The sequence below is a fragment of the Cinclus cinclus genome, chromosome 10 (assembly GCF_963662255.1).
Source record: "Cinclus cinclus chromosome 10, bCinCin1.1, whole genome shotgun sequence".
Lineage (NCBI taxonomy): Eukaryota > Metazoa > Chordata > Aves > Passeriformes > Cinclidae > Cinclus > Cinclus cinclus.
In genome coordinates, this window is record NC_085055.1 from 15,648,539 (window position 1) to 15,675,491 (window position 26,953).

Genomic DNA, 26,953 nt, shown 5'->3' on the forward strand with positions numbered 1-26,953 from the left:
CAGGGAGTTGAGCTGGCAGTGCTCACCATTCTACAGAAATATGCTGTAATCTTGTCCTCTGTAAGTTCTCATGTGTGCAGTAGTTGTACAGAGTCTGGAGGCAGGTACCTGCCTGACACTGCTGTGACACTCAGATAGATCTGCCCAGGAGCTAACGGGCTCCATGGTGTGAATTTGTGCCATAGACACTGTGTGGTGACTTGCTGCAGCTGCTTGAATCCTTACTGCACGCTGCCTGAAGATCCAGGGTTTGCTTTAGGAAATACTTAATGCTGTTTGGCATTGTTTTACACCTGGAGGTCAAAAGGGAATGTAGTTTTTCTAGCTAATCATCGTCTCTTGCCAGCTAATTGTCAGTAAAATAAAAAGAGAAAGCATGGAGTCTGGCCAGTGCTTAGTAATGTCTGAACCAACAAGTCTAAGGTGGTGTTACTTTTCTGACTTTATTGAACTTCTTTGGGAGTTTGAATTTTTACTCTGAGAAGCTTATCTTCACTTTCACTATGTAGTTGTTGTTCTTTATGATTTATTTTGATTTTTTTTCCCGTTTTTCTTTTTCTGAAAACTAGTGGGTCAGTATAAAGAATTACTTTGAACAGTGGGTGTGAGACGGCTAAAAAGAATTATGGTTCTTTCTACCAGCACTTATATTATAGATTCTCCACGTAAGTTAACAGTAAAGGGTCTAATGGGTAGGATGCTCACTTACAGGGGTCATATTTACAAAGATCTGGACTATATATCTCCACACCTAGGCAGTGTTTGCTACTGGAGGGATGTGTCCTCATTTGGACCTGACCCAGGATCAGCAGGGCACTTTGGATGTTGGGGAGGATGTCCACTCCCGCTGTGTGAGGGAGCAGTGTCTTGATTTTTCTCCCTTGACTGTTTTGCCCTCTTCTAGAGCAGCCAGGCCTTGGTTGTTGTGCCCATTTCCTGAGATGCTGTATGGACAAAGGCTGGGTCCTTGCCTGAGGAGCTGAAAAGTTACAAGGGGAGTAAAATGATTTCAGTTTCCAACGTCCATGATTCCATTAATATCTTCTTGACCCTGTGTTAATGCCTAACAGCGTGTGGTGACTAGTATAGATATTTGTTCTTGGTATGTAGCTAGCAGATATGTGGTAGGATTAATGCTGAATTGTTAGTACCCAGTTTAAGTAAAATCATTTTGTTCCCTGCTTCCTTTTGTGTTTTGTTGTTTTGTTTTTGTTTTTTAATTGGCAGGAAAGTCCACGAACAGGGTTCAGATGGCCAGAGCCTCTAGAATCTCATTATCTTAATTGAAAACTGTCACCCTTTGACATTCATAAATGATTTAGCTAGTACATGATTTAGTCACTGGGGAGAAATGGAATTGACTGTTACAACCATCCTTCATTTCTAGATGCTAATGATAAACTACAGCCCACAGCTCTGAAGAATTAATAGCTCTTGTTTTAGAACAATACTTTTGTATACTGGAAACATCTCAATTCTGTTATATTTGGTAACATTTCATTCTGGAATACCTCCACTTAGAAAAAACTGGAAGGTGCTCAAAGGACATCCTCTAATGTTATTCTTCAGCTTTTTACACCCTGCAGATGTGTTGCCAATGCTCTGCATCTTCTTTAGAAAAAATAAAACTGTTATGTTTATGTTGACCTTTCCTAACTCACCGGAGGAAATAAGTTGCTTAGACAATGTGTGGGGATTAGTTGTATAATGAACTACCACAGTAAACAAGTAATTAATTCTCATCAAAACATATACTGTGCTCTGTGCCTGGGTTTTATGGTGTCTTCTGGAAAAGAAAATATTTTTCTGTCTAAAAAGCATTTCCTACCCAATGGTTAGCTTAAGAGAAACAGCTTGAAAATGTTTCCTGGCTGGAGAAAAGGATTGGGGCATTCAGTTTGCCATTGTGGTTAACATCACTGTGTGTTTTTCTAGCACTTCTTTTCCTCAGTTTTATGTACCTAGTGTTAATAAATATAGGTACAGAAATTAGTCTGTCTGAGCCAACTGATTTGATCTTTTCATTTGTTAATGCTGATGCTGGGGTTTTGCAAAGGATAATCTGAGGATTCAGGCTTGGCTTCACTCCTTTTTGAAATCACTGTTAAAATACTGAAAAACTTTGCTGCTGGATCAGGGGCCAGGGGGTCGTTGCCTTTTTTTTTTTTTTTTTTAATATCAAAAACTAGATCAGTGGGCAAAATACAGCACTAGTGTATTGAAGGAGACAAGTGCTTGGTCAGTGTATGTATTGGAGCCCTGTGAGTGGCGTGTGCTTTGTGCAATTGCAAGCTGGGGTTTAGCACGAGATGTGTTTCGGAGCACAGCCAGTGACAGATGGATTTTGATGACCAGCTTTTGCCTTTAGAAACAAAAGTGTAGTGTTTATTTCAGCTTCTAAACCAGGTTAGTGAAGAGCTGTTACCAGTACCAGGTGCTGTGCAGCTGTTTGTTTGTAAAAATTAATGTTTTTTTTCTGCCGTTACTGGTCAGCAAAGGGCAGGTGGGATTGGAAATACTGGTATTTCCAGAAAATGGGCCATCAATGCTGGCAAACACGTCCTCAGGATTTCTGCTCAGCCTCCCTGTTAATTCAGTTTTTTTTTTTTTTGCTGTTGGCTCCTAGCTTTGCCTGTTGCAGTTCTCCACGGGCCAGCACAGAGGCTTTTAACACTCTGTGGGCAGCATTTCACTGGCATCAGTCCTTCTTTGCAAGCTGCCCTGCAAGCTCTCTGATCTACCTGTGACTCAGGAGGATGAAATTATTTCAGATCATGAGCATATTCTGAGTTTTTTTAGTACTGCTTAGTTATTTCCAGTCTTGCAATTTCCCAGCACTGCTCAGCAAGCTTGTGTAGCGTGTGTTTGCTAAGCTGGGGCTTCCTGGGCTGCTCTGCAGCATGGACCTTTCCTTGGGTGACTTGACACTGAGGTTTCAGTGTCATTTGGCTGTTGTGTCATTCTGCAGATGAGTGATTAACTTGTCTAGTTTCCTTGCTGATTCCCGGCAGAGCTGTTTGCCTTCTTTCAAATCTTGTATTACTTTAGTCTGACCTCCTCCATAGTCTGGCATTTCTATAGTGCTTCATTTACTATAGATTTGTTATTATGTGTGATTTTTCTGTCTTAAATCGTTGCTTTTTTAGAGTTAGGTTTTATCTGTTAGTGTTGTGAACAGCATCTAAAACTGTGATTGAGGTGCTTGGAAAACTTGAAGGCAAATGAGGAGATTCCTAAATTTATTCATCCCTTGAACTCATTTGGCTGTGATGGTTTCTGTACTATTGGATATGTTACAACTTCAGGCAATCAGGGGTGAAAGCAAGAACTTTAGGGATGGTGAGCTCTGTGATACCAAAAGCCAGATTAGACAACCCCTGTGTTTTTTCGGTAGCTGTATTCTCTGGCAAAAATAGATCTGAAATGTTTTCAAAGGCTGGGTACAGAATGAGGCCCATAAATAGATCCTGTAAACCTGCTCTCTGAATTGCAGAATTGATCCTCAGTAGTTGCACCTAAAAACGGTGAGCCATTCATGCTGCACATACTCACGTGAGTGTACTGCCATGAAATTATCACAGAACTGGAACTAAAGCAAGCTGAAATGGAAAAGCCATGCCAATGGAAATAATAAAAAGAGGAGTCATGCCCCTAAAATGCTGCAATGTAATTGCTATGAAAATCTGCATGTATTTACAATAACAAAGGTCTAATTTCTGTACAACTTTGCCATATGCGTATTTTTACCTTCTCCTAGCAGCCCCTGGTGCCACAGGCCTGTGCGCTGTGAGTAAGGGGCTGAGGCCTTGCTGAGTGCTCAGTGTTTCAATGCACATGGATGTTTTCCAGAATTGAAAACATCTTTTATTCCCTGGGCTGAGCTGGCAGCCGGCACAGAAGGCAGTCTGCTTTAAGTTTATCAGTCCAGGGAGAAGTCAGCTCTTGTGAGCATATCTCTCATCTGCCAACAACATCAATAGTAACTTAACTATCTTCCACTTTTTTAAATTTATTATTATTACTTAAATATGACCATTCAGGGAAGCATTTAATTCTTGAAATATGGTGAGAAAGGTATCAGTGAATTGAGGGTAGATGGCTTAACCATGTGATAGCCAAAGCTTTGCTGGTGGCTGGTCATTGCCAATGGCTGGATGCTGTGTGATTTGTACTAGGAGGTGCTGTGGGAGCATCCCCCCTTGTGTGGACCAGCTCTGAGCAGAGAATCCCATCTTGCCATGCCCTCCATGCCCCTCAGCACAGGGGGATGCTACCTGCATGATAGAGCTGTTTTGGGATACCTGCTGAGGATTTACCTGTGGACTGTGTTTTTTTGGGGGAAGTGTTGCCCTGTGCTGTTATCTGTCTGGAGTATATTCAGAGACAACAAGAAGCCTGGTCCTGATGCATTCTTTAAGCTATTCTGTTCCTTTTAATTAGTCTAATTTAAGTTGTGGTATAAGTATGTAAAAATAGCCTTGATAATTTTGGGCTTGGCTGAAACCTTCTGATCCAAGGCTGTAAATAAATCCCAGACAGAGAGTGACAACTGAAGGGCTTTTGAAGGGTCTTCTCAGATGATTCTTGTGCCCATGTGTGGAGAAACGGGGATGTATAAAAGGTTTCTTGAGTAGCTGAGGAAAATATGAAAGCCTGTAATGGTGTATCTTACCTTCAGAGCTTCTTAGTTACTAGAGTTCTAGGAAGACAATTTCTTGCATAAATTTTCGCAGCCCTTTTCACTAACTGAATACCAGGTTTATTGCTGTATGAACTTGATAATTAGTTTGTAATCCGTGCATAGGCATTTCATCCTGGTGGTTTTCTTGCAGAGAATAATTTGCCTTTTATTTGTTGAGAATGTTTTTTTTTTAGTGAAAACAGAACTCCTATTCATGATGGGCACAGCAAATGTAGTAAAACACTATCATAGCTGGGATTTGTTGTATACTATGGATTTATGTCAAGAATGTTAATGATTTGTTTATGAATAAGTGAGCCTGTAGTATTGTGAAACAGTATCTGGCAGGGCTGCTGAATGGACATTTTGAGAGCAGAGGATTCTTCAACTGAATAATGTGTAGATATTTGTGTGTCTCAAACTACTCATAAGTAAACTTACGTATTTTAAGCAGAAGTGTTTATTTAGTGCATTATCATCAATGGTGCTCATCTGGCACATATGTATGGGCCACTTGATAACAAGCAAAGAGGTAGTTAAGTATTTCTTGAGAGCAGCTAATCTTCTTTTAGTGGGCTTTAGTTTAAAAATAAGGTTTTCTTCCAGAAAGCAACACAAATCCTTAAGCAGAGCAGTGTGATGTTTGCAGAGTCAGAGTGGATCAGGAAGGTACTCTGGTGTTGCAGTGTCTCACTTGGGAGTAGCAGCCAGTTCAACAGAGCCACTTGAATTTACTGATAAAGTCGCTATGTGGTTTCCAGTATGTTGTATAGTCCAAAAACACACCTTCCTGACAGGGGCTTGGGATGGGTTTACTGCTTTCTTCTAATGCCCATTTCCTTAGAAGAATACCTTCTGATAGGCCGGGGAGGTGGTTCATTATCATCTGACATGAGTCCCAAGATTAATGTGTTGGGAGTACTTGAGAGAACAGAAACACAGTCCCTCAAAGGAGTAATTTGGGGGCTAAGTTGAAACTCATCCCAGGTAATGATTCCTTGCATTGTCAGTTACAATTTGCAGAGTCAAGGTGTTGGATCTAATCACTGATATAACAAATCTACTGACCGACAACCAATGTCCAACAAGACGAAATGAGAGCTCTGTCACTGTTTTGGATTCCTTAGTCAATCTAACGTGGGACTTTCCATGATAAAGTTTATAAAGAAATTATTGCAGTGTTTATCTTCTCTCCAGCCACGCTTCCTGTAATGAGTTTTACAGAGGGCTAAATGGGTTGTCACTCAAGTGAGATTCATGCATTTTTAAATGTTGCTAAACCTCTTGAAAAAGATGACACTGTAGCAGGAAGCTTTGCTGTGTGACTTCATGCAACATGGGCAGCTGAGCCCAAAGCAGAGGGACTTGAGAGCTGCATTCAGAAAGCGTCAGAGGCAGTTGGTGTTGTGCATCGAGGCTGCCGTGTACAGCGTGACTTAACTCTGCCTGACAAATTATGACATTTCTTGAAATAGTGCCCTGTCCTTTTTAATGAGCTGGGCTATCAGCTCTGCATCAGTGGATGGTTAAAATGAAGCAAGAATTGCTTTAACATTAAAACTGTGCCTGGAGGACTTTTCTGAGAAATTGCTTATGACTATTAAGTGAATATAATACAGTAAGACAACCTTGCTTCTTTGCTGTTATTTTTTTAATACCAAGTGCAGTTTTGGAAGTTGAAAACTATACAGATGGAAAGTAATGCTTAAATGGGAATGGCTTTGAAAGTTGTGCTGTGCTTTCTCCCTTTGAATGGGGATAGGGAAAAGAGGTTAAGTCACAGTATATTGAGATGTAACTTTTATAGATGAATTGGATTTCCTCTAAGTATGATTTGATTGTGTGCCAAGCAGAAAAGAGGCTGAAGGCAGTGCACTTCATGTGCCGAACTGGAGAACAGTATCTTCCAAACCAAATGGGCTGGGCCAAAATGAACGTTGCATTACTCATTCCTTCTGCTGTGCATGCACTTCGAGCTAAAGAAATGGAAAGGCAGCCATCCTCTGTGAGAGCTGATGTGGAAGCAGCTGTGGGGGTCGGTTGGGATGGCTACAGCCTCACCTGCTACAGGGCAGCAGCACCCTGTCAGGCAGGTTGGAGGCTTTGCAATGGGGTAGCTCTGCCAAGTCATCACTGAGATTTGTCCCTGTGTCCTGCCCACGTTATTTCTTTAATGGGGGCACATGTTGCTGCCTCTGTTTTCAGAATTACCTCCCGTTTCTTCCCTAGAATAATCTCTGAGGTGGTGTTTCAGCAAATAAATGGCCCCCTGACTCCAACCCAGCAACACACATTCAGGGAAGAAGGCAAAGAGGGAAGCTCGATGGAAGCTGATGAACTAATTTGTTCTCTAGATAGACACTTGCATCATTTTTCCACTCAGATACTGCACCATTAAACACTATTAAATATTGGCAGCTTCACAGTAAACTGCATTTGTGATTTCTCTACTGTGTAAGCAGAAAAGGCGATCCCAAATCTCCTTCAGGGATGGCTTTACTCTGCCAGGTTGAGAACATCAGTGATAGCCACCAGAGTCTTTTAATTTCTGACTACAATGGTGATAAAACATGAAAGTGGAAGTGCTCATGTTGTTGAGCATGAGTTGGAACTAATCAGCTTTCTACAGATGCTACAGGGAAAATAGATCATAACACATAGCCCTGTTTCATATGCTGGTTGAAGCTGTTCCTCTTTTAATCTTTATAAAAGTGAAGGAGCACCTTGTGTAATATGATGGTTTTCAAATTATTTCTAACCTGTGTTTAAAACAATTTTTAAAAAATCTGTGTTTTAAGAGGTGCCCTAGTCATACATTTTTTTCATTGTGCGTTAGTCAAAACCCACGGTTACCCTGTGTGGATAACTACAGCCTACACTCCCCTGGCTTGAACAACAGACAGTGATGGTAGTTTGGCTTCCTGTTTCTGCAGGGAGTCGCTGTGGCTTCAATCTGATTTTCTCTGTTGTGCTCTGGATGCCACTGAGATGCACAGGATAGCCAGCGAGTGCTTCAGGACAGGGAAACGGCAAAACTTGGAACCCTTGAATTGTGATGGTTGCTGGACTGTACGCAGGAGGGAACTGGCTTTGTTGAATGATCAAAGGTCTCCTTCGCTCATCAGCTGCTGGGAATGGAGCAGCCAGATGTTTATGTAGCTGATTGTCTTGTAAAACTGTAGAATTGGCTTGTGCAAATAGCTATGCATGCAAAACGTGAATGATATTATTTCAGAGGCTTTTCTAATGTCATCTGAAAATCTGTTCCAGTTGGACAACCTGGGATCCAAAATTGAAAAAAATCAAACAAGGATACCTTCTGTTCCTCAAGGCATCTCACGCTAAAAGTAATGTGGTTGGCTTAAAGGTTGGTCTGTTGCAGGGGAACTAATGGTGATTAATTGATGTGGAGTCAAAGTCCGCTCTGAAAATCTGTGACTTCAGTTAACAGCTTTCCACTTTTGAGGTTATCTGTTTCAAGCTTTGCTTCTGAATTGAAATGACATACTTTCTTTAAAAATGAAAATATTTTACTTGTGGTGGTCTCCCAAGTAACTTCCCAACAGAACAAACATTTTTGCATACTTTCTGCTAAGTAATGGTAATGCTTGGAAAGCAGGAAAACAGCCGTCTGTCATCGAGCTCAGAACTACCCCTCAGCAAGCCAAATATTCATTTTGAGTGTTCAGCTCTGACTACCTTTTGACTCCCCAAGTGGAGACCTGGAGGCAAAGCCTTGTTTTGTGCCCACGTGGAACTTTTTGTGCTGAGCGTTCCTGGTTAGGGTGTAGGCAGAGCAGCTTTGCAGTGGGCAGTGTTCAGGATCTCAGCAGCTGCAATGAAGCTCTGAGGGAAGTGTGTGGTGGCGAGGTACAAGTCTCGTGGAGCTGTCACATTGTGCCCTGGCTGCTGGGTAGCTCTGCTCTCCACAGTGGTTCCCTTCTGAGGATGGTTTTCCATCAGGCCAGTTGGTCTTGATCATCCCAGCCGTGGACTGGTATTCACTTTCATTGCTTTCTAAATGATCCTTGCTTTCCAAGCATAAGAAACTGCTTTAAACACTTGGAGCTAGAGAGTTACTTTTCCTAAAAGTATTTGTGGAAGAAGGAAACTTCAAAGATTCCCTTGAATAGTCTTCTGTGAATTCTTCATTGCAAAATTGGGGCTGACCAATAGAAAAGTGTCACAGGAGATTCATATTGAATCCCTGTGTACAGTCATCTATCTGCCTCATATTTACAGTTTACCTCTAAATGTTTGGGTTCCCTTTTTTTTTTTTGCCCTTTTCCCTTTTTTTTTTGCCCTTTTCCCTTTTTTTTTTGCCCTTTTCCCTTTTTTTTTTGCCCTTTTCCCTTTTTTTTTGCCCTTTTCCCTTTTTTTTTGCCCTTTTCCCTTTTTTTTTGCCCTTTTCCCTTTTTTTTTGCCCTTTTCCCTTTTTTTTGCCCTTTTCCCTTTTTTTTTGCCCTTTTCCCTTTTTTTTTGCCCTTTTCCCTTTTTTTTTTTTGCCCTTTTCCCTTTTTTTTTTTTTGCCCTTTTCCCTTTTTTTTTTTTTGCCCTTTTTCCTTTTTTTTTTTGCCCTTTTCCCTTTTTTTTTTTTTTTTTTTTTTTTGCCCCTTTCCCTTCCTGGAAAACACTGAGTATGGCTTGGAGATCTTTCAAAGAACTGTATGGCCATTCTCTATGCAAATACCTTAGATAAGCACAGGTGAGAAGCCATCAGCAGGGCTGCAGCATGAAGAAGTTAATGAAAAAAATGAATAATAAGATTGATGACCCTTGTGCTTAGTGGTCAGAATGCAAGTAACAAGAGCTGCAAATCTGAGCAGAAAGCCTATATATAGTCTATGGACTATATAAAAAGCATTATCTCAAGATTAAGCTGTAGAGGACACATTTTTGCATGATAATCTACTGGATTTATTTTGACGCTTATTTATATGTGGTGGTGGTTATGAAAGTGGAATTTTTAGCAGTCTCAGTGTAATTATAGAGGACTGAATTTGTAAAGCTGCTCAAACATTTTGCATCAGAGTTGAGTATTTTCTTTCAGCCAAATATATTTCAGCCTTTTTCTTTATTAAAAGAAATACTTGTCTTGATACTTTTTTCCCCAGAGGAATGACTAATAGGTATTCACAGGATTCAGTACTTTAATATTTTATCAGAGGCCCTTAAATTCTTTTATTCCCTTCTCTTTCAGGGTAAATAATTTAGATTTCAGCTGCATCAAGTTTGATAAAAGCCACCTTGTTAACATCTCTTGCAGAATTACATCTCTGTGTGCTTTGAGGGTTGCTGGAATAACTGCATCACTAATGCTGCGAAGTTAAATTGAATGGGGCAAAGGAGGAATACAGTGGGGAAATGCTGGGCAGGCACTTAATTTATTTTAACTTTGTTGGTTCTTTCACATCTGTTTAACTAGCTGCTTGACACAGGCAGACAGGGGTCTGTAAATGTAGTGGGTATTCAGAATATTTCCATCTTGTACTAAAAGAATCTATTTTAGATCTGCATCTAGAGAAGCTCAGGGTTTTAACATCCCAAGTCCCCTTCCTTGGATCTTGATGTTCTATATTACTTCATTTGCTCTAAGCTTAAAACATATTAATGCACTGCTGGCAATAATTGACGGGGTTTGCATGAACAAACAATAACCCCTCCTCCCTGACAAACAACCCTCTCATCTACATTCCTGTTTCTTGTGCAACTTCATTTCTTGAAGTTGAGCCCAAACTTGAAAACACGGGTTTTTTTCAATGCAAAATGATATAATTTGTAAAGTGGATGAGAATGGATGGTGTTGGTGAGCAATCAATGGGGGGGAGGAAAGTTGAGACTACTGAGAATAAGGATGTTCTGCTGTTGCTGAGTGGAATTCTTTATTCTGTACATCTTTTGTGTGTAGAAACTTAAGTCATTGCTGTGTTAAACAAAGTTTGGAGTAGATTGGACAAAAGTGAGAGTCTAATTACTGGAAACAGAGGAAGTAGCTTTCACAATGTAAAGAGGTTGAATGATGATCCTTGTACATGCCTGAAGTCTTCCAATTCTGCTGGTCTTGCTGGAAGGGAACATTTGGATAGTTTTGAACTTTTCTGTTTCCTTTAGTTAAACAATTCATTATTTCTGTCATTCAGTGCACTTAATTTCATTGGCAATGTTGGAGTGTAAGACCAATATAGTCACTTCTCTAAGAAGTGGTAGTAATTCTTCATGTGGGTGCAGGTAGTAGCACATGTAAAGCAGCACTAAGGATGAGGGTAGTTCTGTTCCTGTTGAACTTCAGATTGTTTTGCCAGAGATTTCTGTGTAAGCAACATTGTTTTTTTTCATGGCATATGAGATTCCTAAAGACTGGGATTTGGTTATGAATGAGCACGTGTTTCCAGAATGGAATTACTTGGAATGAGTTTGTTTAATGGATTGTGGGGTCCTCCAGAGTGACGCTGCAGCGCCTGTGCGAGGAGTTAGCTCTTTTTAATTGGTCCCATATGTACTGGCAGATAGTATATTACCCATGCCTTGAGGGGATAAGGGCATCTGGTTGGATCTTATGGTGCATATTTTATTTCTTTTCTGGAGGGATTTGCTTTTTTTCCCCATGTTTTCCCCCCCCACTCTTTGTTCTTACAACTGTAGATATGTATATATATGTATAACCACTAGTGTTTTGAAACTTAATACTCAGCTAAGGGATTAGTTAGGCTTCTGCAAAATTATCTGAACTTTGCTGACAAGTAAAGAGGAAGAAACTGAGGTTTTATAGAGAATGCTGGAGTTTTTCAGTATCTTCAAGTTTAAGCAATTAAATTGCAAGAAGTCAGGAGCTTAATCTCCGCCTTTTCAAGTGTTAAGGAATTGTTCTTTGAAAATAAGAACAATGGAAGAAAAGATGAATTACTTTTGGAAAAACCTTAAACACTGCAGATTTAACCTTTATATCTGGAGGATGTAGATGTTGGAGGGCTGTCCTGCCCATGGGCCCTGCTGACCTTACAAAGGGGAGCACCATGCTCAGTTCTTTTATTTGGCTCATTCTGAAATGGATAAAGCAGAGTAATTTTGCTTCTGTCTGTTTTGGCTCAGCTTAACAAGTAAGGTAGTTGCAGGAGAAACAGGAATGTAAATGAGTTGGAGTGTTTTTTCTTTTGAAAGGGTTTCTTGGTGCAAATCCTGTCAATTATCCAACTCTAAAGTTTTGCTGATTTAATGAGACACTTTATAGAAAAGTATTTTTTGATCACTTTCTGTAGAATCCCTTATTTCTGATGTAGGCACTCTAACGTATTTTTATTCATGGCTTTAAGAAGTGGAAAGACCTACTGTGTGAAGTTGCCCTGGGGTAGTGGCTAAGTATCTGCACTGCAGTGGGGCCCAGTTTTCATCTGTATTCAACACTGTCTGCTCAAAGGTTTGTATAGCTATAAATCCTGTCAGAGTTCCCCCATGATGAATTATTTGCCGTTGGAGGTGGGAAAGGACTGGTGTTGCAGGAGATTAAATGCCTGTGAGTGTAGTCAGGGCTGGGGAAGTTCCTTGTGATGGGACAGTAGTGATGGCCAGATGCAGCTCCCTGGGGATGCTCTGGGCAGGTGCTGATGGTGCTCATGGGGACACGTGGCAGGAGGGAAGGTCAAAACCACCAGGCTGCTTCTTCATCCCTTGCAAGGGCTCTGAGGGGTTACACCCTGATGATGGCTTCCCAAAAAGGCTGACTTGCTAAGGATGCAGGTCCATTCCCTTGGCTTGTGTCCATGGGAAATAGGAGGAGCCCACCTCAGAGACCCTCAGGAATGCCAGGTTTAAATCTTGGGGGTGGTTCTGGAAAAAGCAGTGCTGTACATTAGCATCAAAGGACTCAGTGATAAAATAGCTTTAGAGGAAGGAATGGATTCTCGTTATTTTGCAGCCGTAAATACAACAATTAATTATAAATCATCAATTTGATTTATATTTAAGTAATACATAGCATTTTTTATCAAGAATTTGTACACTTTGTTTCTTCACAGTATTAAACAGTTTTACTTGTAGCAAATACTCAGGGCAGATTCCTTGTTTGTAGCAGGTGCCTTTGTCACCCAGTTGGTATCCCTGTCTCAGAAAATAAGTCTTAGCAAGGCAAGAGAGGTGTCACTGAGCTATGTAACAACTTACCAAGTGTTTGATTTATTGCAAAAAATGAAGAAGAGTGGCTGAGTGAAACACTGGTTTTGAAAGGGCTGCACTGGAGGATGCTGTGGCTGTCTGGCAGGTATTGTCTGAAATGGGATTGTTGTGCTAGGCACAAAGTGAGGAGAAACTTTTTAAAACATCCTCTGACACAGAAATTATTGGAAAGCCTCCAAGGGCAAATTGAAAAAGCAACAGCTGCCTTCATGCTTCAGGATTCCATTGTTTTAATATTGGACCAGCTATACCAAATAATACATGTACTGGAAACTCGTGTTAGGAGAAAAATATGGTGGAAAGCAGCTTAGGGGTCAGCTCAAAATCAAAGAGAATGAACTTGACATATTTCTGCTGTTGTGTGTTCTATTTTGTTCTTTCTTTTCTTGTCAGCTTCTATTTCTTAATTTATTTCTACTTTTTCTTTTTTATTTTAGACCATTTGTCTTGTCTTAGATCTGTATTTTGTCATTTGTCCTGGAAAATGCTGGTGCTGATAAATTCTTCTGCCTCCACTGAGAAATTCTGGTATCTTTGAAATTGTAATCTAGTTTAAAATTCCAGAACTAGTTCAGTTGTGAAAAAGTTATTAGAATTTGAGAGGTAACAGTAATTTTTGGGGCAAAAATTTTGGTAGTAGTTATTTATGGGAGTAGCTCCACTGATACACTGGTGAAGGTTTTTTATGCTTATTTCAACTGATGCTAAAAAAATGTTGTTATAAAATATATATTCCATGAACTCCAGGCATTCAAAACTACATCTTATTTCAAAATATATTTAACTGTCATCAGTTGGTAGAAGACTTTAAAAGCCCAAATACAAACAGATATATTTAGATGTTCATCTCCTATCCAGCATGCCCGATTTCCACTGAAATATTAGCCTGGGAATTTAGGCAGTGTAATGTGGAGACTGATGAAAGAACATTTTACTGTGGTACTGTGACTTGTTTTTTAACTCCTCCACTCATGTCTTGGGGAGGTCTTTATTTTCATGGTTTTGAGTGTCTGAAATATTGACTCCTTTCTTCCTACTCTGATAAGAATCTCTGTAGTGAGTCTTTAGGTTCTGAGCAGTTGTGCCTTAACTGGGAACTTGGTCTCTGAATATCCTGTATGCTTGGATTTGTTTAGGTTGGGGTTTAGTTTGACTGATGATAGAGAGACGTTAGAGAATCAGTCATGGAATTCTCATCTGGCTCTGAAGTTCCCTGCAGTTTGAAGGGTGTTTGTATCTGGGACTGTGTTTTGTTTGGGCAGCAATCCTGCTGATCGGAATCGCATAAGCTTGGCAACAGAACAGGGACATTCAGCCAGAGCAAACTTCAAGTACACAGGGTCTGAGAACAAAACGTTTCACATGAGTTATATTGTGAGGAAACAGAAATTCTTTAAACTTGTAAGAAAACAAGGCAGTGTAAGCACTGTCACATAGGCAGCTGCATGATCACAGCTATTGATAGGGAGTGCTGGTTCTAGTTATGAAATCTTGATAATTGTGTTTTTAAGAGATATGTCCTGCCACCACAGGAAAAAGAGTATTCCCAAGAAGCTGGTGTCAGAGTGAGGAGGAATAATTCTTGGTACTTGCATGCAAAGATCCAGTAGCATCTTTGCTGGAAGGCTTTTTGACACTCAGCTGATTTTGCTTTCCTATGTACTTTGCCTTGCTTTTCTGTCTGCAGTCTTGTGTCCCTTTCCTTTCATGTATCTGTTGTTTCTGTATACCACAGGTTTCTCCATTAGAGCTTTATCCTTGACTCCCTTACTGCACTCAGTACTGGCAGGAGAAGTCCAGGAGGGGCTCTGCCTGGCAGCATGGCTTGCAGTGCTGCCCCTCCTGGTGCTTTCCTTTCCCAAGTCTCATGCCCTGCTTGCTTTGATACTATCTTCTTGCTGTCCTGTCATAAAGATTGGAGCTTATACTGTCAAATGCAGATTACTCCTTTCTATGCCTTCCTCTCTCTGCCACCCCATCTGTCTCCTATGCTGTCTGCTGTGTAGGGTGGAAGGAGCATGGGGACATGAGAGGGGAAGTGGTGGCAGGCACTGGTTGAGTTTTTTTTGTGCAATCATGCATGGTCATTGGATTTGTGGAGAGGGGGCAAAACTTTGCTTGCTTGGCTGGCTTTTGGTTTTTTTGGTTGGTTTTTGGTTTTGTTTTGTGGAACATTTCCCAGATGCTTTGTCCCAAGGTTCTTGGGATGCTGTGCCTTTAGCCCACTGAGTCATGCCAAGTTGTGCCATGGGCCTCAAGCCCACGGGTCCAAGTTCCTCTATTTACAAAATGTATCATAGGATGCTTGCAGGCAAGCCTGTCTTACCACTTCCACGTGTTGCCCCTTCTTTGTGATTGAAACATGAAAATTTAGACTTAATTATATGATTTTTCACATAAATAGCATCTGTTACCTGAAAGAGATTGAATGGATTTGTTTTGATAGGCTGGTAAAATATAGGTCTTGAGATGCTAGATGAGATAAGCTTTTAATAACCAGATTTCTGGGGTTGGATTGGTTTCTTTCCCAAGAAACTTGCTTGGGATGGATCTGCTTGAGTATAGTCGTGATATGTTCTTGGGTTTGTGCATGCCAGTCAGTTTTGTGTTACAGAGCAGGCTGCTGATGGGATGATTTGACTTTATCATGATAAATTTCTTCCATCCCTTCTGTGGAGGGTTTTATTGCAGTGTTCAGTACAATGTTTATATGAACTGCTACTAAAGGATAAATAAATAAAGCATGATATAGTTTAATGTGGGGGAGGGAAAGTGTTTAAACTGTATTAGCAGTATTTATTTAGCAAGAAATGGGTAAGAGATGACATTTATCTGTACTGGACAGATTGGCTTTAAACAAACGAAGCCTTGAAAGGGATCAGTTTTCATATAGATTAGAATTCTTCTTTCCTTGCTGAAAAGTTGGATGCTTGGGGTTGGGTGGTCCTCAGCTTGCAGCTATGCTCATGTAACTCAAGGGGTAACCATAGTGCTAAAGGGCTGGCATCTCCTCTTGTACCTATAGACTGGATATGCTGTAGTCAAATTCCAGTGGGAACAGGTGAAAAGAAACTTTCTAAAGCTACTTTCTAAAACTCTCTTGCAGTTCAATTCACTTGGTTGTGTTTTTTCTCTCCTAGGCTGCTTTGTCTTGCTGTAGGATGCTGTTGAAAAGTTCTGGGTTCATTCCAGAACTAAATAGGTTTCAGAGGTGGAGAGGTACTTGTGCTGAAATAGCAAATTATGGAGATTATTTTTGAATTTCCCTTCATCTCTTGCTGATGCACTAGCATGGATTTCATCTGGAAATTCCTTTGTAGGTGCTGTGGAAGGATGAATTGCCCAGAGGACTGCTTCTTGTTCTGGCAGATCCCACTTTCAGTGTCTTTGAACTTTTAGAATGACTCTTTCTCATAAGTTAACATCCTATCATTTTTGGGTTTGGATTCAAAGCACATCTTTGGTAAAATTGGCCAAGTACAGGTCGTCTGGAAATGTGATGGCAGTTTACATAGTCATGTGTTGATTGTAATGCCAATGTTGAGAGTATGGGGGATAAGGGCTATGGTGCTGAAGACTTTTCATCACCATGTTGCAACCAAGTTGACCTGTAAAATGTATTTATTTTACTTATATCCTGTTGCTGGATTACAGGTTACAGTGAGTTACCGTCCTCTCTTTCTTGACACTTATTTTTATACTCCAATATATAACCCTTTCTTAGATTTTTTTGAATTTGGGGCCTTTATTTCCATCAGGAAAATTAAAAGATCCACTAGGCTTGTCTGCTGAATACTCAACATTGTGAACAGCAGTGACTGTTTTGTCAAGACCTGAAGATGAAGAGCATTATTATTAAAAATGTCAGTGCGTAATTTTCTCCTTCAAGTCATGTTTCCTTGTGTGGAATCCTAGTTATTTCTCCAAGATGTTTGGCCTGAGTTCTGGAAGTGACTGTATTTTTGCTGACAAACTAAACCAAAATCCAGATGCTGTTAATTTTTAGTTGTAATTGCAACAGAAATGTGCCTGAACTAAATATGCAGCATGTAAAATTCGCAAGTTGAATGTTCTGAACTAGTTAGTCTAAAGCTAATAATAAAATATATGTTAAACAACATCGAAGTTCTTGATTCTTGTGTTCAGTTAAATGGTAGCTAAGAGTGTTAGTGATGGCAGGGTTTTCACTGAAACAGGGAGCACTTTGAGGGTCACTGAGGAGGCAAGAAGCAGTACCTCTGCAGTGACAGTCTTAAACAGTTATGGGTTTGGGCTACCAGTTATGCACTATTTGGTTTTCTTCTGCAGGGGGAAAGGATGCCATTAAGATGGGTAGACTAAGTAAAATAAACTGATGGAACTTGAATCCTTGAACAAGCAAAACTATGGTTTTGAGTTAAGATGACTGTCCGGTGTTATTGGCAGCATTACCTAAATTTTGCTCTGAATGATACAATGTTCTAGGAAACAACTCTTCTATCAACTAGAAAAATACAATACTAATTACAGGTCTGATGCTTTCTTTGGCATTTAAGGTATTTTCATTTGCTCAAGGTGTTTTTAAACTTATTGCCATATTCTTACTGTTATGTTACTCTTTGCATTTCTTTTGAATATAAAGTCATGTCAACAGCACTGTCTAAATGGGTAAAGAATGAGGGATGTGTGGTTTTGAGCTGTTGGTATACTCATGCCATCGTCTTCTGATGATGGATTTCAGTGTAAGGGCCACCAAATGAACCTAGTGGTTCTGGCACATGAAATGGGAATGGTATAATGTTCCCTGAAACTTTATTCACTGGATTGCCGAAGTCATGCTTTTCAAGAACTTTGTGAATTTAAAGCAGTTTAAAGAAATATTTTGAGTTCACAGCAGTGGAGAGTGAATACCTCTTCTCAAAAAATATGTTGGCTGCTGTTACAGGTCAACTTTTGCCAACAGTTTCTGCAGGAGATGCCAGTTTGGAGTGGAAACCCAAGAAATGGGTTCAGCGAAGCACTTTATCCTGTTCTTGGCTTAAAGCACGTGAATAATCCCATTGACTACCCACGTGTGCTTTACTGTGACTGCTCACACAGTGAAAGTTAGGCATGTGTTTTTAAATAGTGCGCTTATTTGGGGGGTTCCCTGTGTGATGTCTGCTGGCAGAGATTTGATTTTCTTATGGCAACCATCACATGTCCTGTGCAGGGAGCACAGCATGGTCTGCATTAGCCCTGTGGGCCAAAGCAAAGGCTATTTCTGTGTCCACCCCCAATCCTTCCTGCACTTCTCTGGCAACTGATCAGCTGTTTGCTGCCAATTGTGCTCTTGTGTTTTTGGCACCCAACCGCTCCAACTTGCTGCTCATCCAAGTATTGAATTGCCTTTGTAAGGCACAGAGTAGGCTTTTCCTTGTTTAAGATTGTATATGTGGTTGTTATGACATGAAAGGAAAGGTAGATCATTGCCAGTTTTCTTCATTTTGGTCAAATTTTGCCCTTTCTGTCAGTAGTCCCATTGAAGTTTGTAGAGATGTCAGCAGAGGAGAACCACCATTTTGCAGGTCCAAGCTCACTGCTCAGGAGGGCTAAATGGAGTTTTTTTTACTTCTGTTGTCTAATGGAAGCACCATTCTTTATTGGAGAAGCCCTGTAAACAGATTATTTATGGAAATAGAGCTCTTTCAGCACTCAAGGGAGGGGAAAGTTAAATGCTAGGACAGGTTCTTCAACCTTATTTTCACAACCATTATATCTGTTGATCCAAAATTGGCTCTTTTGGAAAACAGTACAACTTAGGGTTAATTTTTTTCATCTCTGCTTTCTTCTCCCATCCCCTGCATGCACAAGACAACAGCAGAAAGCTCTGGGGGCAGCACATCCCCAGGCCTGAAAAGAGATTGTCTTCAAGGGAAATTGCTGTGACCTGTGCATGGCTGGGCCTGAGCTCCAGCACCCTTTGCCTTCTGCGTATTTTCTTTTCCAGAAATACAAACTCAGCAGCAGGTTAGCAGACCTAGAGCCTATAGATAAAAGCAAGTTTGCTGTAGAGAGCAGTTAGTCACTGGGACCAGCAAGCCCAGCACTGCAGCTGGTAATCAGTGATGCTCCTTCAAAAACAGCATCTCAGTCCTTCCACTTGTTTTGTCCTCCTCACAGCCTTTTACCTGCTCTTCAGCCTTTGCTAACAACTCCACTGGAGAGACCTAGGAAACTCCAAACAAATTCTGTTAATTGCATGCACCCTAAAGGTAAAATGAAGTAGGTTTTCTCAGTCTAGCAATCCTAGCTGTCAAAGAGCTTTGTTATCTTCAGAAACATGTCAGAGAATGTTCTTTAATGTAGAATCATCTTAAATGGGAGTACTCTTTTGCTGGAGCTGTTTGGGAGAGTGAATGGGGTAATGTGTAATATGAGCAGATGAAAAATAGTATGAGTAGAGTGCTTCACTGGGATGAGAACTTGAATGCTTGCACAAACACCACAGAGACCCTAAAGTGTTGCTGTTAACAGGCTGTAACTTCATGTGTGAAATAGGTAAACAAGTACTGTTTTCACAGACTGCAAGTGTATATGCCTTGAATGTATTTCTAAGAGTGTTTGAAGGGCTGTACTTCAGTAGCATAACAATTATTAGACTTAAAAAGTGACAAACTAAGTAAAGACTGAACTTTTACAAAAATGTATCAACAGCCTTTCAGTTGGCACATGATAAAGTATTTATGATCTGGTAGCAAGTTTATTTTCAAAAGAATATTGGTATCCACAAAAATCTATAAAAAACTGGAATAGTGTCTAAATAGTTGATTTATCCCCTGTGTATAAGTAAAATGTTGAATAGACACTCTCTTCATCTACAGTACAGAACTGAACAACGAGGACCTGTGTTGATTTTCTAAACTCCGATAGAGACTTCTTGCATGGTTCTGGGAAAGCACTTAGCATCTCTTTTTCTGCAAGCCAGACCCTGTAATGCTTGTCTGCCTTGCTGAGCTTAAGTGGAGACTGAGAAAAGGGGTGGCTGCAAAGCGAGTTTAGAATCTCCTCTCGAGAGTCAGAACAAATGGTTTAGTTTTGATGAAAGTAAGCTGGAGTCATTGCACGTATGTCGAATAACTGCTGCTTGGTAAGAGTCAACTTAATGAAGTTTTGATAAAGTCATATTTTACTAGACAGTGGTGTGGCATGCTCCTACCTTGATTTGGTTCATATCTGCATTTTTTCTCCCTTAGGTAAGTAGTAGCATGTGAAAATGTTCAGTTTTTCAAATGAAGGTCAGTTCAAAGAAACATCTAAATGTTAAAAAAATTCTCTTGGCTCCCCTGATTCCACAAAATTGATTTGGAAGTCTTTCAAGGATTGACTTTACTCACTCTAAGCAGTTGCTGAGAAACTTTTAATTTGATGACTTTACTGTCCACTTGGACAGTTCTTCACCTAAGCCTGGGGAGTCTGTTTAAGAAAGTTTTGAGTGACATCTGTTCATTGAGAACAAGAGTGACATTTGCATTAGAGAACTACAGGAAGTATTGCTTACAAAGGAAGAGAAGATAAAATTCACATGACAAAGGCAAACCAGTGAGGGATTCAGCTCAGTGGGAATGGTAACATCTACAAAGGTCAGTGGGATGAGATTTAAGTACAGAGGAAGGAGAACAAGGATGGATGAATCCATAGTTCTTTTAATGATCTTTGATCCCCTGTTCTTCCTCTCTGTGGACATTAGAGGAATTGGGTCCATGAACAGCTTTATTATATACTTGCAAATGATCAGAGGTTGAATTTAGACCCTTTGTGGAACATATGTGAATTGTAATGAATCCTTTCACTTTGTGTGTGTATATCTTTTTAAATTAAAAGTAGTCTCTACATTGCTGATAGTAATGAATGCTCTCAAGTCATAGAACTTGTTAACTCTCCCCAGGAAAGCTTGTGATGCATTGAACAAGCAAGTGAAACATGCAGACACTTCCAATTGTTAACTCCTATTTTTCTGCGCTAGAACTGGAGGTAATTTCTTTTCTTTTTCTGTTTAGCACTTTCAGACCATGTTAAAGACTAAGTTGAATGTCCTAACTCTTCGTAAAGAGCCTCTCCCGACAGTGATCTTCCATGAACCAGAAGCCATTGAGCTGTGCACCACAACTCCCCTCATGAAGACCCGGACTCACACTGGATGCAAGGTACTCAGAAGTATAAACTGAGGGAGTGAGACCTCTGTGGAGGTGTCCCATGTGATTGTGAGAACTCGAAAGACCACAAAGTAACCAACACAGTATAGGAAATTCCATTAACTGCTGCTATTACTATGAAGTTTCTGAATCAAAAAAGTAATTTATTATTTCTGACCAGAAATTTTGGGGTTTAGGAGGAAAAGGTTTGGGTTACATGTCATGATGCAAATTGAGGAGGATTTCTAATAGCTGGTGATGAACTGCTGGTTGTAAACACTGACATTGTTTCTGTAAGGGCTAGTGTTGCAGCTTAAAATTGGAGGTTTGTTTGGTTGTTTTTATTTTTTTTTCTTTGTTTGTTTGGGTTCTTTAAGATAAAAAAGGGAAAAGGGGGACAGGAGACTTAGGTCTTTATTTGGTTAAGCAACAAGATTAATTTACCCAGTTACATCAAAGCAAAACTTCTGCAAAGGCTATTCTTCTTTTTAAAAGATTAATGGCTTAAGAGCCTCGAGTGTGTTCTTCTGTGGTAAGAAACCATATAAAGATAGGAAACAAATCTCCTCTGTTTGCATCTTTTCTTGGAGTCATTTTCCTTGATCACAGAGCTTGCCTGGCCTTGCAGAGCCATGGGCAGCCTTGCAGACTGAGCTGGGTACCAGTCTGGCCTGTGCTGCCAGTTGGGGCTTGGCAACTGATTCCCCTTGCCTGGCTGCCAGTTGTAGGGAGTATCCACCTGTCCTCGAGGGTCTTAGTGAAAATGGAGAGAGCTGGGCTTCAGACTCCCTTGCTCTGTAAGATGTTAACTCCAGGAGACCTGTTGTTTGATGCTGTGTGTGCTGGGTAAGATCCAAAGTGCAATTAAATGCCCTAAACCCCTTCCCTGCCATGGTGTGTGCACAAACATGTGCACACACACTCTTCCCTGCTGGGGGATCTGATGTGAGTGAGGTGGGGTTGGAAGAAATTGCTTTCTTCTGCTTCTCTTGGCATACTGTACTTGGGCACCTCCAGGCCTGGCACTTCCTCAGTAAAATTTCTTCTTGGGAAGTGTCACTTCCCAAATGTTTGACACTTTGCCTGTCACAATAGCCAGGAACAGGACTCTGCTGCTGGATGTTGAAGCAGAGCTGCCCTGTGTTGATGCAGAGGAATGCAGGGGAAGCAACCCTAATGTGCTTTGTATGGTAGCTCAAAGCATCTGCTCTTCTATGTTGATGCTTTTTATCCTTTATGTTGGCATCTAATGAATTTTAGGGAATATTAGCTGAGATCAAAATGGTTCACAAAATATCTGGCTTTCACCCCAGTGAGAGAGGTCAGGCATAATAATCCTTTCTGAAATCAGTTTATCTTTGTGAATGTGTATAAAATTTAAATGAAGCTTTTTATTCAATTTACAGTCCTTCACTTGGAAAAGAACTGCAGAGATATGTTGAACCCCTCAGTAAAGAGAATGTCATTCTATATTTAGATATCTTTTATTTATTCATTTATTTTTCCTGCAATATAGCATAGTAGTGTTGACTAGGAGTGTTGTGGTAGCAGATGTTCCCCATTTTCCTTCCTGCACTGTTTCTCCTTCTGCCTTTAGCTAGTTTACCTCCTGTCAGTGCTGGAGTCTTATGATGGTAGTTTGGGGATAGTGGCCAGGCCCTCTTCAGGCGATTCAGCTGATATGGTTTTAAGTACCTGCCTTGGGAAGATGATTCCATGTGTATGTTGTTCCCCTGGCTAAGAAACTCTCTCCTGTTAATTACTGAAAGGCTTCAATTTTACCCAGTCACTGTAGTCACAACCTCTTTCTTTTCCCCCTCTTTTTTCCAGACTAAATGTGTTCTTCCTGCCAGCTGTTAATAGGTAATTAATTTTCCTGTCTTCTTTTCCCTCCAATTATTAGTTTTTTGCTGACTGATACAGTAGTAATGTTGTCATAAAAAAGATAGAATTTTATAATATGACTTCTTGCTCTGGCATTTCTGATCTATTCCTGTTATTCTGGGTGTAAGGCAGGAGATGCTGTGGTGCTGCTGGCACTACCAGGCCTGTCTGGTTCTGAGATTTGGGCTTTTCAGGCAAGAGCACAGCATCCAGTTTCTACTTGCTTTCATAAGTCACGCTTTTTTGATCTTTAATCATTTTATTCCTCTTGACTGAAATCCCTCCAATTTTTCTATGTAATCCCATTAATGAGATAGCATCATTTGTCTGACAGAGGCTCCAGACATCTAATTTTATTGCGCAGTTTTAACATAAGCCTCAACTGGCACCATCTTGTTGTGGGAACTTGACACATGCAATTGTTTTGCTGTTTAGAGGTCTGGGCATTGGTTTTCTGATGTGATTGTTCTTTTACTTGTCCTTTCATCACAAGGCAAGTTTCTCTTTTTGCTGTCATTTGAAGTTAGCTGCTGAATCTTGAATAAAAAGTCTTTTTTTTCCTGAGATATAGTCTCATTTAGTAATTGAATGAGATGGTTTTAAGAATAGCAGAGAAATTCTGGTTGGAAGTAATCTAGGGGAACCCCCACCAAATCTGGAAAGTTAAACAATTGAAGGAATTCAGAGAGCTTTTCTTTCTTGTCCAGTTTCACATCTGATGCAGCTTTGTTGCCATTGTGGCTTCTCAAATATATTTTTTTATTCAGAAGGCTTAAGATTTATTCCTTATGTAACTGCATGTCTACACCTACCTGCTTGGGTCTGATGTGCTTATTGTCCTTCCCACCCTTCTGGACTTCAATTCCTCAAGCAGGAGGAACGAATAGTGTCAGCACTGATTTGCAGCACAGAGTTCTGGGTGCACACATCTGGGAATATGTGGTTCTAGTTGCTCAGTCAGGTGGGTTGACTTGGAAGCCGTAGTTCCCAAGGCCACCTTCCTACCCTTCTTTGCCTACCAGCCCTGTTTGCAAATGGGGAGTGACAGCCCTGGGATCAGAGTGGTGCAGCCCCATGCAGCAGACAGCCTAAATCAGAGTGGGATTTCTTGGTACAATGAAGTACTCAGCCTTTGTGCTTTTTCCTGGGGTATCATTTGCTTTATTTGAACTCGGTGTGCAGTAGCTGGGAGGCAGCTCTGTGGCCCAGGGGGCTGCAGCTTCTTGTCCTCCTGCCGTGAGGATGCTGGGGCAGTGCACTGAGATGCAGTGCCCAGAGAGCTGCCATTTCTGTGGGACACACGACTGGGGTCTGTGTGCATCCTCCCTCTTCCCTGCAATGGATGTGGCATTTATGAATGCTGGATCACCAGAGCTAAGGTTGGTAGCTGCTCCAAATAATGAAAACACCCAGCTGACTTATTGTATACCTGTAAATAGCAAGTCTCAGCTTAAGCTAAAACACCCATTTCTGAGGAACAACAAAAAAAAGTGCGAATAAATCTTTTGCTAGTAGCTGGACCACACTTTCAGTCCAACGTTCTGATTTGATTTTATTTTAGTAGAGCATGTTTTCCATGTGGGTATGAGTGTGATTTAGATGTGTATATAAAAAAAGTGTCCATTCTTCTTCAGATCCTAAGGATTTCAGTTAGACTGTGGCTGTCCTGCTTGTGAGTATTTCATGTCAAATGGGCACTCCTGCGTTTCAGCTGGAAACCACCTTGTGGCTTATCCCAGCGCTAAGTACCACCAGATGTAAATTCAAAATCTGGAGTATCTCCAGAAAATAAGTTACTCTCTACTCAGAAATGCCTGTTTTCTCCATGCCTTTTAACAGATTTTGTTTAAGTTCTGTGTGGTTTATTATTCCTTGATGTTCTAATTAGCTTATATTGATTCTAATGTTTCTTGATTTCTGTCCCTTGGAGCCGTGGTGGTGGCATGAAGGGAGCTGTGTAAATGACTTTCTCTCTCCTGCTGTAGCTATTCCAGGCACTGGTGCAGTAATGCAAAAGGACAGAGGTTAAAAGTGCTGTCTGCAATTTTTAAAGTGGTGTAGTAGGTTTAATTTTTTTTTCCTTTTTATTGGAAGACTCTTCAAAGTGAATTCAGTGCTGAATAATCAGCACTGGGTCAGGCAATCTTATTCCTCCAGTTCCCACCAGTGGACAAGCTTTTCTCAGCAGCCTGGGAGGCTGAGAGGAGCATAAACAGTGCAAATAATTGTATTCTTTAGAGGATGCTTTAATGAAATGGGAAAATACATTTTAGCGATGTGGTATTTACAGGAATGATACTTGTTGCTTGCCTGTCTTATTGGGACTGATTTGGTGACCTTATTAATTCAGGCTGTGTGGAAGGTATGATGTGGAAACTTCTGTGATGGTGTGTCTTAAATTAAGATGGATGAAAGTCTTGTTTAACAATTTGTATAAATGGCAGTTGTGGGGTAATAATGTTTTAAAACCAAGTCTTGCACATACTGATAGAGATTTTAAAGTAGACAAGAAGTAACAAATAAATGGAGTTGGGTTTTTCAGAATAGCTTAATAGCTTCCCTCCCAAAGCAAAAAGAAAGTGTTTCTTGTACTATCAGCATAGTACAGGCTCGTGATGACAGTGGGGCCAAGGCCACAGCTGGGCTTCTGTGGCAGCAGTGTAGTGTCAGCAATTGGACACCAAGCTTGACTGTAACTGTGGGGCACACCTGATGCTGTACTTATTTGTCAGCCTGTGAGCTGCATTTGGGGTGTCTTCTGAGACAGCTGGGCTGTGCCTGAGATGCCCTGACATGTGCCCACCCTCCAGCAGCAGCTCTGGCCCTTTCAGCAGTCACAGCCTGTTTCCCTTGTTCCTAAAGCTCTTCTGGCTTTGCTGGCTGCTGCCAGCAGTTTTCATTTTTCCTGTATCTCCTGTATTTGTCCCATTTTTCTTCTTTTCTCAACAGTGGCTTTCACCATTAGAGACAATTCTATCACCTGTGGGCCCTACTTAACAATCTCCATGCAGATGAAATTGTCTCACATGCTTTGAGCAACAGGATGTACAGCAGTGCAGCAGAGACTGGAAGTTTGGTCTGCAAGGGCTAAACAGAAGAATAGGGATACAATTCAACATCATTAAGTCACCCTAGGACATGGGGAAAAGCTCATAATAAGCTCATAAGATGCTTAGAGAGTAAGATTGATTGAGATTTAATGATGATCTTTAGAATTACAATGTTTCTCATGGGATACGTATTAAAAAACCAAAACTTGTCTTAAACTTGCCCTCTGATTCTAATTCCTTGTGTAAGGGAATAATTTAGGAATAATGTAGTCACAGATATTACTGCCTATTTTTGGGTTTCTGCCTTGTTAATTTTGATTGCAAAGGCCTTGTAGCAGGACTGTCTCTTACCACATACTTGCAAAATGCCCCCCATTTCTACTCTACCCTACATGCCTCTATAGCAAATTTAGTAATGCTGTGTTATTGCTTTTATTGGTCATTGCATTTTTAAAGCTTATGTTTTTTCCCTGTAGACCAGACTTTCCCAAGCTGTTTTCTCCAGCATTTCTGGCCTGTGCAACCTCTTCCACTGGTGTCCCATCCTAATAAGCTCAGCCTGTGGTGGCTAAATCTGTTACTGCTTGAACATTCAGGGGTACAGTATCTGCTGGGCCTGGGGGCCCTTCAGCATCCAAAAACTGTGTAAATTAAATTGATGAGCCATTTCCCAGTTTCAAACAACCCATACAGCATGGTTTGGGTGGTGGCAATTTCAGACTCATTCCTCTTCCCCTTCACTGGTCCCCAGTGCCTAAGTTTTAGCTGTGTGTGGCTGAAGTGTGAGCGAATGGCTTCCCTCTGCTGCCCTGTAATTGTGTTATTGTTATGGGGTGGTTTTGTGTCTTCATACTGAATCAGACAAAATGCAACAAGAACACTGTCCCTCATGTCACTACCCAGAGGCCAAGGTATTCTTTACTGGTTTTATGTCCTGTTGACTCCAAATGGCTGAAAATGCATCCGTAGTCTCTCTGGGATGGTAAAAGCCAGATGATTTAAATGGGTAGTAAAAA

At 40.7% G+C, this 26,953-nt stretch overlaps 1 protein-coding gene across 1 annotated transcript in view; it reads left to right on the forward strand.

Moving 5' to 3' along the window:
• The first annotated feature begins 20,874 nt into the window (after positions 1-20,874).
• The window catches only part of PID1 (phosphotyrosine interaction domain containing 1), a 51,279-nt gene continuing 45,200 nt past the window's right edge, over positions 20,875-26,953 (forward strand). The window contains exon 1 of the mRNA XM_062499325.1: positions 20,875-21,015. Coding sequence (XP_062355309.1) covers positions 20,881-21,015 — 135 coding nt within the window. The 5' untranslated portion in view covers positions 20,875-20,880. The remainder of the gene's footprint in view (positions 21,016-26,953) is intronic.